The sequence below is a fragment of the Ambystoma mexicanum genome, chromosome 10, assembly GCF_040938575.1.
Source record: "Ambystoma mexicanum isolate Mex_15411 chromosome 10, UKY_AmexF1_1, whole genome shotgun sequence".
NCBI lineage: Eukaryota > Metazoa > Chordata > Amphibia > Caudata > Ambystomatidae > Ambystoma > Ambystoma mexicanum.
Genome location: NC_090932.1, coordinates 748,132,735 through 748,148,629, shown reverse-complemented (window position 1 = coordinate 748,148,629; position 15,895 = coordinate 748,132,735). Strand labels below are relative to the sequence as shown.

Below are 15,895 nucleotides of genomic sequence, written 5' to 3'. Positions count from 1 at the left end.
TACCCGTGATGAATCCAGCCTGATTTTCATGTATGATTCCTGGGAGGACTATCATCAGCCTGTTCGCCAGGATTTTAGCGTAGATCTTTGCGTCTGTGATTAAAAGTGTGATGGGGCGGTAGCTTGTGCATTCTGCAGGGTCTTTTCCCGGTTTCAAGGTCAGTATGGTCGTGGATTTCCCCATGTTGGGTGTGACTGAGCCCTTCTCTCTGATGGTATTAAAGAGGTGCGTTAGAGGGGCCAATAGCTGTGTACGGAATGTTTTATAATACCCGTTCCCCAGACCATCTGGGCCTGGTGCTTTACTCGCCGGCAAAGCTTAAATCGCATCACTGACCTCTTGGGATGTTATCGGGCTGCCTAGCATCTGCCTGTCCTGTTCCATGATCTGGGGTAGGTGGATATCCCTCATGTAGGCTCTCTGGGTTTCGGGGTTGAGGCCTGCGCTGTGTAATAGTTCCTCATGGAATTGCACCATTATCTCAAGTTTCTCTTTCTCAGCTGTACGTGGGTACCCTTGCTTATTCTTCAGTTTTGCAATGTAGTTACGTGTTCTTTGTTTCTTCAACATAGTGGCTAGGAATGTGTTTGCTTTCCCCCCGTGTATGTAGTATGATTGTTTCGTATTCAACAACATTTGGGCTACCCATTCTGCGGTGTGGTTTTCAAGCTGCGCTCTAATCTTTCTCAGTTCTCTTAGTGATTTCTGTGTTTGTCGGGCTTTGTGTCGGTTCTCCGTCTCTATTACCTCCTTTTCAAGCTGTCGTGGCTTGAGGGCCCTTTCTCTATTATATGCTGCTGCCTGTGAAATGAATTCTCCCCGGACTACCACCTTTTCCGCATCCCAAACTACCCTCCAGTCCGTTTCTCTGTTATTGTTCTCAGTGAAATAATTGTTCATCATGCCCTCCATGTGTGCCTTGAGTGATATGTCCCTAAGTATCAATTCATTAAGCCTCCAGCTGGGCTTTTTCCTCTCCTTTATTCCCCCATCTCTATGCATACCACTACCGGAGCATGGTCAGAGAGGTATTGCACTTTTGTCACCTGGGGGACCAGGGATGCCGTGATCAGGACCATATCTATCCTGGAGTAACCCTTGTGGACTGGAGAATAGTGTGTGTACTGCCTGTTTTTCCCTTGAAAGAACCGCCATGTTTATATCACCCCTAGTTCTTGAAAGAGTTTCCCTAGAGCCTGCCTGTTTTTCTGATCTGTTATTGTGGGGGGGGATTGTCTTGTCCAGTGTGGCGTCCATGACACAGTTGAAATCTCCTCCTATGATTGTATGACCCTCACAGCAGCTGCCAAACTTTTCCAATATTTCTGTGATGCATGTTTCTTGACTTACATTGGGAGCATATAGAGCGATTATTGTGCAGGTGCGTTCCCCGATTTTGCCTTTAAGCCCCAGTTATTTCCCTTCGGTATCTCTGCGGATCTGAAGTTTCTTAAATCCCAGATCTCGGCTGATCAGTATGCCGACTCCCTTCATCTTCTTCCCACTGGAAGCATAATATTGCTAGAGGAAAGCCTTATGGGCCATCCTCTTTTCATCTTTTGGGGATCCTGTAGGATCCCTACTGTTGTCCGCATCGCTACCAGACTACCCAGAAGAGCCCAGTGTTTTGGAGGTGAGTTCAGCCCTTGGGTGTTCAGGGATACTATCGTCACCTCCGCCATTTTGGGGTGTACTTGAGTTGTTGTTCACTGACTTTATCGTGTTCCCCAGCCCGACACACTTCCCCGCCTGCCTCCATCCTCCTCTTTCTCCCGCTGACTCTGGACCATTCCCAATTGCTCAATAGGTCCCCCTGCCCCTTAGCCCCTCCTCCCCCCTACCCCTGCCAAATCCCTCCCCCTTCCCCCATCCCTCCCCTAAGGTCTCCGTGGCCGGGGTTCCTAAGAATCCCCCTCGATAAAGTCATCGGTATTGGGCCACAAGTCTACGTTTAGTTTCAATACACCAGGATATTCCCATACCCTGCTTCGGATTACAAGTTACGGTTTTACCCCTGCCCCGCACAGGCGTTCATTTATTTAACCTTGCAGGCTTGTTGTGTTGTGCTGACCTTTCACCATAGAGCCGCTTCTTGAGCGGTGATCAGTTACGTTCTTGCTAGTTCCGCTCTATTTGACTTTTGTAGGGGCCAGTCAGTTTCTATTCTCTTCTTGATCTACCTTTCTGCTCCGTGGACCATTCCCATGGATTGGCTGTGCTATTTGGGGTATTCTGTGTCGGTTCAACGTCTCCTTGGTTCTGGTCCTCCTCAATGCATAACATTGTTAGGCCCTCTTCACACGTGCTGATTCTTCTCATCTTCCCTTCCCAAGAGAACGTGAGGCCGAAGGGGTAGGCCCAAATGTATGTTATCTGTTTCGCCTTTAGGGCTTTCGTTACCAGTCGCATGAGCCTCCTTTTGTGGAACATAGAGAGCGCCAAGTCTTGGAATAGCTGTATGGGACTTCCATTAACTGTCAAGTCTGTGTGGGTTCTGGCCACCTTCAGGATGCCCTCCTTCTGGCCATAGGATGTAAGGGCTACCAGCACATCCCTGGGTCTAGCTCCCGGTTCGTTCCTCCTGGGGCCCATGCTGTGTATCCTGTCGAAGCCTATCGCTTCGGGCTGAGTATCGGGCAGTATGCTACTAAAGGTTTGTTGCATCGTGTCCCGAAGGTCTCTGTCAAGCACAGTTTCAGACAAGCCTTTTATCCTCATATTGAACCTTAGTGGCCTATTTTCAAGGTCCTCGGCCTGTAGTTCGAGGTTGTTGGTTGCTCTGGCCACTTGGTCAAGAAGTATGCTATTCTGTTTTGCTACCTCCGCAATGCAAGAGAGGCCATTCTCCACTGCGTCTACTCTATCTCCAAGCTCATTCACCTCTTTACGGACTTCTTGCAGGGAGGCTTTTAATTCCTGTTTCATCTGCCCCATTTGGGCCTGAAATGTGTCTGTCAATCTAGCTTCCATCCCTTCCAGGCAATTCAACAGTTCTTCCTTATCAGAAGACATTGTGGGTCAGAGAAAGGCAGGATCCAGCTTAAATGATTCCTGTGGGGACAAGGGTGTTTGAGGTTCTGGTGTATTCTTGTGTCCCCAGCACTTAGCCAAATGACTCTCCTGGTGCTTGGTTGACCCTTTTATTTTCGGGGGGCCATTTTCAATCTAGCACCTGGCATCAAGTTTACCGGGCGTTACCAGTGGAGCTCTCTCTCGGTTATATGTACCCCCGTGATAGGCAGGACGTACTGCTACGTTGTGGCAGAGCCTTGCTGAATGGGCCCACTTTGTGCTTTGCTGTTTAGTGGTCCTTGCCGCTTGGCCCCTTCCTGTCTCACCCCCCGATTCTGCTGGGGGCACACCTGGCTCTTGTCCGAGGTCTCAGATCCTGACCAGCGCTGGGACTCCCTGTAGGGGTGGGTCCCCCTCCCTTCCACGTCCTGTCGGGTTACTGCTTGCTTTTGAGGGGTCTCCCCCAGGTCCCCACACCATCCACTGTAGGCCATGCCACCTCAATGTGGTGCGCCCCTCTCTGGCCACTCCTCCCAGACGCTGTGACCTGTTGTGGTCCGTAGGGGAGGTACTCTGCCGTCCGTGCCTCCCTCCACTGTCCCTCAGGTGGGGCTGCCCCCCCCGCCAGTTCCATGCTTTCACCGTTATGGCTTGCTTCTTCCAGGGTCTCCGGCCGGATCAGGGAAGTGGCTGCGACCCTGATATATGGTATTCCTCCCAGCCTGCCTTTGCTTTCCCGGCTCTTTCCCTCCTGACTGACTCACCGTCTGTCCGTGCAAGGCCTGCACTCCTGACTGTGGAGTGGTCTCCTGAGAGACCGCAGAACATGTATTCCTGCTGATGTTGCAGCTTCTGTTTCGGTGTGCCCTGCTCACTTGGTTAGTGCACACTGCTGGGATGCTTTGTCTGTTGTCATTGGGGCTCCCGGGTGGAGCGTATCTTCTTGCTTGTGCCTAATGGATTCGGGCACTAGCTTTGTACTCTTGTCCCCACAGCCGTCCCTTGCCTGGATTACGTTCTGTGGCTGGGCCCCAGCGGCATGTGATTCTGCTGCCTGGGACGACCCGGTCAGTTGCTGGGCTCCTGTGTCTTTGATGCCTCTTTTCGGGCTGTTCCTCCCACTGTGTGTCAGCCGCCGGGATGCCACTTCCCACCTCACCTTCCCTCTGCCGCTGGATTCAATGTTCCTCTTCGTTGACTGGGGCTCCCTTCCGATCTGGGCGGCGCTGCCGTGCCCCCGCTTTTCCCACAGAGTGCCCAAATCGCTTTCCGTCTCTCCCCCTGTTCCTGTGGCCCGAGGGAGTTTCTTTACCTGTTATGTCCAGGCCGGGCACAGGTGGCCTTGTCCATTAGGGGACCTCTCTCCTCAGTCACGTATGCCCGCCTGGGCAGGGTGCCCCGGGCCGCAGCAGAAGCCACCTTCCCCCGACCCACGTGTCGGGGCCTCCCGAACTTAGGATACTGGTTCTGCTCCTCCGATTCTGCTCAGGCTCTGCCGAGAGGACTCACAGACCCCACGAGGACCAAGCTGTGCGGGGCCGCGAGTTACGCCTACTCTCCTTCATCTGTTCACCCAAGGGCCCACCTCCAGAGCCGGGCGCTCACCTCCATGATCTGCGGTGGGACCCGGCACACCACCAAATCTGCCGTGGTGCAGACTCTCTGCTACTTTCTCACTAACTTCTTCAATTTCAAGGGCCGACTGCCACCGCAGGGATGATCCTCTTCACCCCCACTGTGTTCTGCTGTATAACGCTGCTTCTCCGGCTATTGCTGCCGCTCGCCGGGACAAGTCACTCCGGGTCCATGGCAGAAGTGGCCCCCTCTCGTCGCCGGGGCTCCCTCCGCATAGCAGGTGCCTCACAAACTCAGGGCTGTGAGCTGTGTCCACACCCCTTCTCTCCTTCACCCTTAGGACCACCACCAGGGCGGGATGAGTGCTTGTGTGATCTGCGGGAGGGATTTCATGCCCTGCCAAGTGAACCAGAGTACGGGGTGCCTAGCTGCTCTCCCGTTCTCCTCTGCAGCTTTGGGGGCCCTCACCGGGGTGGCCCTCTTTGCCACCGCCATGATCCTCTGCTCACTAGCTTAATTTTTGTGCTTTGCCAGCCTGCTTTTCTCTCCTTTTGGGTCCCGCGTGTGCAGAGCTGCAGGGATGTGTGTCCTTACAGGATGCCCGCCATCTTGGAACCCCAGGCCTCTAACAATTTTAATAGGAACAGCCTTGCTACACGGGTGACCTTCAAATATTTTTAAAGGAGCATCTTCACTACAAGGGATGACGTTTAACAATTTTGTAAGCATGGCTTCTCTACAAGGGATGGTCCATAACAATTTCATAAGTGTGCCATTTGTGGAAAGGCTAACAGGTAACAGGTTTTCAAAGAGTGGTTCACTGAAAGCTCAATGTTGGTTGAAAACCAGCAATTCGGCTTCGGCCAAATACTTGAACACTCACTTGAAGCTGAAGACCTGTCCATTTTCTATGACCAGCTATCTCTAGTGCCCAACCTGGCAACCCCCACAATTGTTGCTGGGGGTCGCCGGGCCTCGCCCTGGTGGCCCTCCAGCTCATTTGAAAAAAATTAAGCTTGAAGGAGTGCGACGGTAAGACCCAGGGACCCCCGCCATTGTTGCTAGCAGGTCGTCAGGCCTTGCACTGGTGGCCACCTGGCTGTTTTGTTGTAAAAAATACAGCTGAAGGGGCTAGCAGGGCAAGACCCTGCAACACCCACAATTGTTGCTGCGGGGGTCACCGGGGCTTTCCCTGACAGTACCCCCATTCATTTACAAAAAACAGCAGCATCTGCCACCACAATTGTTGTGTGGGGGGGATTTGCTGGCCTGCCCTTGTGAGCCCGCACTAATTTACCAAAAAAGAAAACAGCGGGGGCTTCAGGGCAAGACCTGCAACCACTGCAATTGTTGAGTTGGGGGGTGCTGGCATTGACTTGGGAGTGTCCAATGTAATAAAAAAAAAACTACTGCATGTTGGGCAGCTGGTGCAAGGCTGGCAAACCCTGTTGCCCGGAGTTTTAAAAAAAAAAACAATATGGTGGGTTAGCAGGGCGAAGGCCCACTTACCCCCATTCCCCATGCTACAATTGGGGGATAGGGCGATCGCTGAGCCTTGCCATTGCGAACCACATATTGTTTGTCCTTTAAATCTATTAGGCTCAATATTCAGATCCGGACAAATTCTTGGACCAATTATTTGCTATTCAGCCGAATAGTAAATTCACTATTTACTATTCGGCTGTATGCCCTGTCTCTCTGTCTCTATCTCTGTCTCTCTTTCTCTCCTTCTCTTTTTCTCTCCCTCTCTTTTTTCTCTCTCTCACTCACCATCCAAAGGCAGCAACAGGAAAGAGTGTATTATTTAATTTTACTTGCTCGGACTTGACAAGGCTTGAATCGATAGATTCCTAATCCCCAAAAAGAAAGAAGCTGATTTGAATCCACTATATGTGTATTATTTTTAAAAGGTTTGAATCCAATATGAGCAAGAGAGATCTACTAGCTCGTAGTGGATCGGGATGATTCAAGCCGTGATGAATCAGACATTTCCCGACTTGGCTTCATTCCACTCACGAGCCATCTCTATGGAGGCCCATATAGCTTGAGGTGAGTTGAACCATTCTTTACATTGTTCAAGCCAGTCTCTTCAAGACTACACAAAATGGGCTCATCGTAGGCACTAACCTGGGGCCTTTTTCTGGATGCTATGAGAAGCTGGATTTTTTGAGAGACATTTGAAACTGACATACCTCATTTCGAGAGTCAACATGTAAGTGAGATTGTACATTACCGCAGAGTAATGTGACACTGAAACAGAACATTTTTTAATGACTGCAATTTTATGGGATTAAAAAGAAAATGTAATCAGTCATTTTATGAGTCAGGGGGTAGTTAAAATCACAAACAAGAATTTTCCAATCCACGTAAATAAAGAAAACACATAGTTTGCAGCCAAACAGAAATGGTTGTGTATGGGTAGTCCAGTTTACAATTGATTGTAGGCATGACTTAAAAGGATCTTCGTGAAAATTAAAAACATAGCTCAAATAAAACTGAAAAATGATACAGGCATAACCTAGATAATAACAGAACTAGACCTTTCTAAGTGCCTTGTGTCAAATACTAAATGCTTAGAAACGTCAGGTTTAGAGAAATGTCAGCGAAATTACGTCTATTTCAATCCAAATGCTAAGCAGTTTGAGGAAACCATGTGCTATGTCCTTAAGACTCAATTTAGATTTACAGACTTGTATGGGTGACTAATGGGGGTTTATTCCCTATTGTAAGTTAACAGTGGCATTTGGGAAGGGAGCAGGCAGTTTCCAGAATGCCTTAGACAACTTCCTTAATCATGAGGTGGTTTAATGTCCTCTTGTACTTGGCATAAGGAACAAGTAACTTACCTGTAACTGTTGTTCTCCAGCATGGGTCTGGCATGGATTCACATGCTCATGCTACGGACATAAATGGAAGAGCTTCGGTGTTTGGTGCCGTGCACAGAAGATCGACCCTCTACGAGTCACGGTTCCGCAGGTACTGCTGTATTTGCTGTCGTTGGCCATGGCAGGGCTGGCCCATGCCTCCATCAAAGTTCATCTGGCGGCTATCTCTCGCTACACCAGATCTCCGGGACGGTCATCGTTGTTGTTGCACCATCTGGTTAAGGAGTTCGTCAAAGGACTGCTCAGTTCATTCCCGTCGGTGAAGGATCCAGCCTCACCTGGGAACTCAATGTGGCGCTGACTAGGCTAATGGGCCTGCCATTCGAACCTATGCATTTGGCTCCACTGAAGTTTTTGTCGTGGAAGACAGCGTTCCTTGTGGCCATCATCTCTGCACTGCAAGTGGGAGAGATTCAGGTCCTGTCCTGTAAGCCACCTTACTTGACTTTTCACAACACAAGCATGGTGCGGCGGACGTACCCCTCCTTCATGCCCAAGGTGCCGTCAGACTTTCATCTAAACAAGCCCCTGGTGTTACCTGTGTTTTTTCCTACGCCTTTGTCCCCGGCTGAAAGGACTTTGCACTCGCTGGATGTGGCTAGAGCGCTGAAATTCGATGTGCATAACTCTTTTCTAGTCTCAGGGATTTGGATAGCCTATTCCAGTTTGAGGATGCATAGACAGCAAATATCCACCCCCCCTTCCCTCTTTGGATGACTTTTGAACTCGGGAAGTATTAGGAGGTTGTTTTCTCATGAATTAGTGGTCTGTTGGGTCAGACAAGTGTGAGTAGGTTATTGGGGTCCTTTATTCTAGAGGCGCTGGTGTGTTACGCATCATAGGGCGCAGAGTCAAGCTGTAATGCGGTCCCATGCCTTCAGGCTTAGGAATATACAGGCAGCGCAGTTTCAAATCAACCTCATATGATAGGTTCGTAGTGGATTCAGACCTGTGAACATGCTATTGCAGTGATTTAACGTATAGACCACCAGAGTGTTAGTTTAATTGTTTGAACCTAGATGTAGGAGAAAATCTTCCTCAGCATCTGTGGATGAGTGCAAGATTTACTATCTAGCCTCTCAAGCTGCAGGGAGAAGGACATGGTCTTGATGAAGGTGATCCCTAATTTCAGTCTTTTGAGTCTGAAGGGTGTGATAGTTCAGGGGCAACATGTTTGTCTTGGAAACAACACAATGCTGCCCAACACAGGTTCAAATCCCGATTTCCCCATTCAAAACAAGTCTTTGGTATTAAGCGTATCATAAAAGAATAAGTATAGATTTATGCTGATAAAGTGTTCTTTCTTTGTTTTTTTGTTGCTTTTCTTACCAATTGTATGTTACATCTATACATTAACTGCCATTTTTACATTGGGATTTACCCGGGCTGCCAGTGCACCATCCTCCTCCATGGAAATAAATCACTGCTCTCCTCAGCGCATTGGATGGCTTCTTGGGAACAAATAAGCGCACTGGAACATTATTAAATGCAGTGTCTGTCACTGTGACATTTTCATCCGATATTGGCGGAACGTTTCCACTTGACATGATAAGCATCCCAATGTCTGTATAATATGATATTCCAAGTCTATCAGATAGTTGTGCCTATGAAAAAAATAATAATACAATTTAGTCAAGTTAATTTGCCTTCAGTGTTTCTTGCATAATCTATGAAAATAAATATACATTGAAATTGTGAACTAAGAACAATATTTATATTTATATTTTCAGTAGACATCAAAATGTACATCAACTTTTCAAAATGTTCAAACAAAATAAAAATGTTACTTTTACTCAGTTTCATACTCTAATATGAACAGTTACTCTATCATTTCACACATAAATTGATATTCAATGAAAACAATTTGTTAAAGGGACGTTATTGTGAAGTTGCACTAATAAAAACCTATGAAGTTAATTGAAAAAACTTTGTTAAAGTGACTTTATGGTTACAAGTAAAAATGAAAAACCTCAGAAATGTGTGAGTTATGATATGATTGGTCATTTATAACGCGCTTAATACCCAGAGGTTTCTAAGTGCGGACCTGGGATTTCGATCCTGTGTTGATCTGTGTTGTCTAGCTTCCAAGGCGAGCATGTTGATGCTGAGCTATCCTCCCGGGACTTAAGAAACCATAACTCGCGCCACCACCGTGCACGGCTAAGACTAACACCCAGGAAATCAAATATGACATTGCAAATGTCACCGATGACATCACTGATGACATCACAGGTCTGGGGCACTTGTTTTTGTTCACTGACATATCTAGGGCATGTGGTTTTGTTCAATGACAGGCAGAATATTAAAATGAAAAAGGTTCTATGTATGTACCTGGTCATATGTTCTTAAAGTACATTCCATAGGGTTTAGTCTCAGCTACGTGGGGAAAGAAGCAGGCCTCAAACACACAATTCATTTGTATACATGAAGAAAAACTTTAATGTTATTAACATTTTCTGATTATGCTGTTTCTTTCTTCCTTACTTTACTTTCCCTGTATGTATCTGTGATTTGTATTCATTATGGTTCTTCATATGTATTGTTTGTACTAGCACAAGTGTGGCAAGTCTTGAATTGTTAGCTAGTTATTACATGTTTAACATTACTCAAAACTTGCCTAAGGTAGCATTCATTATTGTACTTTGCAAAATTACAAGATTACAAAGATTGTACTTCTATGATGTGTGCTGCAGCCATTGCCTATGTATATATTTGATTAGGTTCCTGTATGAAGAACACTCAAACACAATGTTGTTTACATGAGTACATCCCTTAATACATTAGGTACTTCACCATAGGTCTCCTGATCACCCCTAAGCAGTGCACGGTGGTGCTACAAATTATGGTTGCTTAGTTTACCATAACTCACAAATTTCTGAGGTTTTTCATTTTTACTTGTAACCATAAAGTCCCTTTAACAAAGTGTTTTCAATGAACTACATAGGCTTTTATTAGTGCAACTTCACGATAACTTCCCTTCACCAAAGTTTTTTCATTGAATTTCATACGTTTTTATTACTGCAACTTAACCATAACGTCCCTTTTAACAAAGTTGTTTCAGTGAATTTCATGGATTTTCACCAGTGCATGCTATTTTCCTACAACTTACTAATATCATACCTACCCAAAGTAGCAATGTTTGTGTCCATTTTACAAAGTTTCACCTTAAGGCTCTGCCATTTCCCACCTTGTACCATCATTTTTAACACTTCTATATACTGTTTGTAACTTTTTCAACTGATTTTGTGTCTGTAGACGTCCACAAACATCTGATTCATCACAGACCTTCCGGACAGTGCCACGTGAACATACCCTGGTGTGCGGCATGATGATGTGTCTGAAAACACATCTGCGCTTCGCTATCAGATCCGTGCTTTACAGACAGTTCAAAACTGCATTTTCTACTGATGTAGGAACGTTCAACTGCAAAATTTCCCTTGCACAGGACCTACACATATTCTTACCCATTATCCAGTAACAATGTAGTACAAAGTACATACTTGGAAGAACTGCAAAACTGCTATTTATCTTAGAAATGGCATCAGCTATTGCCACCCTTCCTCCCCAAGAGCCACCACCACCACCAGCTGGAGGTCCTGCACAACAAACAAGCAACATACTTCCAAAGACAATGAAGAGGGCTAAGAGGATGAGGTAGAGGAAGTGTCTACCTGTAGCACCCAGAGAGAATCATGGCCATGGCAGTTCTTTACCACTGGTGGGGAATGTACCAAAGCCTAAAGCTGCCAACGTGAAATGCACATAGTGCAACTTTCTACTGAGTCGCAGACTCCCCTGACAGTACTCCTACGGGACTACCTCCATGTGCTGCCATGCCAAATCCAAAGAGCGCAATGCTCTCACAAAGGTGTTCCTTTCTTAGCAAGTAGGAGCCTATCTTCCTCCACCTCATCTTTGTCAACCAATACTGTAACCCTGCAGCCTACTTCTGTGGCACACAAAATGCCACCAGCTACCTTGCCAGCAATAAAAGACGCTCTTGATCCATATTTTTTGAAGTTTGAAGGCAAGACTCCTCTGTATATACTACAAGACAAAATTCTGCAGAGGGAAGCAATTTTGAAGTGCTTTTGAAGTGGTAATCAAGGAGCATGTGACATACTGGTCCCTACTTTAGAAGTAACACTAGTGCAACATCTTCCCCTCTCCACCTGTCCGTCCATATTAGTACTTGGTGCATCGTCCCTCTTTTCCCTCCCCACCTTTCGTTCTAAGCTTTCCTGCCAAAAAATAAATACATCAAAAAATAACAAAAGAAATGTTCCTGTAGGAACCACCTTCCACAGCTAAAAAATAGAACTAAAGAAAAACGTATACACTCCATCTACTTTACATTTCTCAGTAAAGTAGATAGACACAATAATATTTTCCAACATTTCCATTAACATTTTGTGTTATGCTAATGGGAATATTGTGGCATTCAACCCCTGCTCCAGGTACTGGAACAGTACATACCAGCCCGGCAGCCCAAGTTATCTGCCCAAGGGAAGCAAGGGTGGATAACAAGGTCTCTGGACCATTATTCCCCCTTCCCCGATTCCAGCCCCTGCAATGGGAGTAGAAGGCAATTAGCACCGATGGTTCCCAAAGCGGGAATCTAGGGTGCTAAAACAAAAAGGGTTTTCCTTGCTACACCTGGACGCCTCCGGTGTTGGATGGAAAATCCTTTTCCAACATGACTGCCATGCAAAGGGAAGACGGGTTCCATACAGGGCCCCTCTTCACTTTCCATGGCAGCCTGCAGAAGCCGAAGAGAGAATCGTATGACCATATTGCCAAAAGCACATGTTTCTTCCCTTTCAAACATATGCCATTTTCGAATAACTGTACCGCAAAGCCAGTCCCAGGCGGACATGGCCACTTTAACCCCATGTGCTGTCCGTCGTGCTCATGGCCAGTAGGCAGATTATCCGGATCATGACCTTATTCCATGACCCACACAATATGGCCACTGTCCATGGCCACAGGCTACACTTCAGTCACCAAAGGTGTATCACTACTTTGTGTACCTACATTATGGCTACATTTGCAAAACCATGCTTTATGGTCCTTTCCAATGCTCCTGAGACAAGTTTACTGGAATTGGACCCATGTTTTATTTTCAAAAAAGTGTCAATTGTATCCACATACAATAGTCATATAACTTAGCCCCCACATGACAAAAAATCGATTCAGACTTCACAAAAACATTTCTATCTGGATGTAACATCTGTTTGCAAATGTTTGTGTACATTAGTCAAATGGCACCACATGTGTAAGCCTTTACAATATTTTGGGACCCTTGAGGAAACCTTACCAAACTTTTCAAAAATATTTAGAGTGGGCCATATATTTTTTTCTGGAAAGGTTGGTGAGAATTCGTGCAGGGGGAGCGGAGTTATAAGCCGCCTAAAAAATGCTCTGCGTATGAGTGGAGCAAGTGAACCATAACTACATGGCCAGTACCCAGTACTATCTGGATGTTGGTCGAATACCACGCGGTCTTAGAATTTTGATTTCACCGTCCTTTGACGAACAAGATCCCGAAATGTTGAGAGAATGGGGTGATTCCACGAACATATGTTCAGGACAGTTTCTCAATATCCTTGTCAAATATGCCAAAAAAGATAGAGAAAAAACATTGGTAAAAATGGAAGAAATCACTGAGCAACTTTCCTTAATCTCTGCAAGCGAAGAAGGCACCAAACTGAAATCTAACATTGAAGAAGGCCTTAGACTTTATGAAGAAGACATCAAACAACGGAAACAAAGGAAATTCCTTCGCGATAAAGAAGATTACGAAAAAGGAAGAGTGTATACCTTTGCTCGTCGTTTCGACCATCTGAGAAAAAATCTGTCCAACAAAAATGCAGTGCCCAACGAATCTATAACAACTCCCACATCCAGTGAGATAGCTACTACATCAGAATCAGAAGCATCGACTAGTGAAACAGAAAACGTCTCCAAGAAAATTAATTTTTTAGACGAAATGAGGATGTTGGGTTTAGATGGCAGAAACAACCCAAAAAAATATACAGGCAGAGGACGAGGAAAACCATCAGGACGTGGAGGAAAAAGAAAACCAGGAGGGGACAAAGGAATAAGCGGTTCGGAGTCCGAGGGCAACTCGAGAACACGCTCTGGCAACAAACAAGTGAAATAAATACCATCAGTTTGGACAACAGTATTATCAACCTGTCCAACTACACACTCAGTCAGGACCAAATTAAAGTCCTACAGTATGGATTTAACTTTTGCCCAACTTTCTCTTATGACTATGCAGAAACAAGAATTGATTTCTTTAAATTCATGCGCAAAATTAGACTTAAAAAATTCTTTTTTTTGAATCCGCCTAAAGAAAAAATCAAAAAAACTCTACAAGGCAAAACATCAGTTGCAATTGAGAACCTAGATACCTTACTCAACTTGGCGGAACTAGAATCTTTAGCAAACGTGGAACAAGTGTCATCTGAGATCTCTCTGGAAATGCTTAATATAAGCACTGATTGGCCAATAAACAGCAAGCTCAAAGCCAAATCAAGATTCAATCCCCAATTTCAACCTGGGGGTAAAATCGAAGCCTTTCAAGATCTAGTGATCCATGATCTCCAGAAAGCCAGATCACACAAAACCAAAGTTAAATCCAATTTTTCTCCAAAAGAAAGACAAATTCTTAAAGATCTACAAAATGAAAAAAGCATTGTCATCAAAGCCTCAGATAAAGGCACTAACGTGGTTATACAAAATCGGACAGAGTACCTTAAAGAAGCACACAGACAACTGCAAGACGTTCAGTGCTATGAGCAATTGGAAACTAATCCTACAGAAGAAATTAATGCAAAGGTAGATGTTCTTCTCAAGAAATGGTCCGTTGTTGATATACTTGACGAAGATGACTGCAAGTTCCTTTACAACAAGTTCCCTACCATACCTACGATATACTTTCTTCCCAAAATCCATAAACATCCTACTCGCCCTCCGGGTCGACCCATTGTCACTCTCAATGAAGCCTCCCTTGAAAATATCTCCAAATATGTGGACCAGACTTTACTACCGCTGGTATTCACGCTACCGTCATACCTTCGAGATACCAAAGATTTCCTCAGCAAGATTGAAGGTATAGTGTGGGAAGAGGAATATATGTTTGCCACACTGGACGTTGTATCATTATACACGTCCATTCGACACGAGGACGGCATGAAAGCATGTAAATACTTTCTCGACAGCAGGTCCTTAAACTACCGTGCCCATGGAGAAATGATAATGGAAATGATTGGAATGTGCCTTACTAACAATGTGTTCCTCTTTGATAATAAGTACTATAACCAGCTGAGAGGGACTGCTATGGGCACATGTTTCGCCCCATCATATGCCAACCTGACAATGGGATGGTGGGAGAAGTTTTATGTCTGGACAGAATGCAACCACTATTTTACCGATAAAGTGTTTTTATGGCTCAGGTTTATCGATGATCTTTTTATTCTTTGGAAAGGTGAAGAAAGGGATTGGCTTGAATTTGTAAACATACTAAATGTCAATAAACTGAACTTACAATTCACTGAAACTCATAGTCGGCAAGAAATAATTTTCTTGGATGTTGTAGTTAAGACTAATCAACAAGAAATTACAACCGAACTATATCGCAAGCCTACGAGTTCGAATATGCCATTGTTTGCCACAAGCAACCATCCTACATCTCTGAAGTGGAGTATTCCATATGGTGAATTTGTGAGAACAAGACGAAATTGCAGTACTATTGAAAGCTTTGATATAGAATGTAAAAAAACAGCAGCTAATTTTCTAAGACAGAGATATCCGAAAGCAGTCCTCGAGAGAGCCTATATCAAAGCCCGCAATCTAAATCGCAAAACTTTACTCTCAACAAACAAATCAACACCAGATGAAGAACAAGACGACGCAACAAGACTTATTTTGACATTTGGAACACATGCCGATGTCATAAGAAAAATATTACATAGGCATTGGCATGTTCTACAATCTGATGAAGCCTTAGCACCTATCCTAAAGGAAAAAGTTAATATAACTTTTAGAAAGTCTACATCCATCAAAGATATATTGGTGAGCAGTTTCTTGTGGCCCGTTAATAAAAGTCAAAATACCCCCACGTGGCTGCACAAAAACACAAATGGTTTTTTCAAATGCTCGAAATGCAAGGCATGCAAATTTGCCCTAAATAAAACCAATTATATACATCCCATCACCAAACATCTTGTGGAATTGGGCAGTCATATTACATGTAACACCGAATATGTGGTCTATGCTCTTCAATGTTCGTGCAACCGCTGGTATATTGGCAGCACCATCGGCAAATTAAAACTTCGAATTTTGCAACACATGAGAGCAATAAGAAACTGTGACCCTTCCTATCCCATGGCAGTCCATTTCAAAGACACACATGATA

General features: G+C 45.1%; 1 protein-coding gene across 1 annotated transcript in view; it reads right to left on the bottom strand.

Annotated features, from left to right (window-relative positions):
- Positions 1-15,895, bottom strand: part of LOC138491710 (arylacetamide deacetylase-like) — a 200,339-nt gene that overhangs the window by 131,478 nt on the left and 52,966 nt on the right. Inside the window, exon 2 of the mRNA XM_069618392.1 lies at positions 8,855-9,077. Coding sequence (XP_069474493.1) covers positions 8,855-9,077 — 223 coding nt within the window. The remainder of the gene's footprint in view (positions 1-8,854; positions 9,078-15,895) is intronic.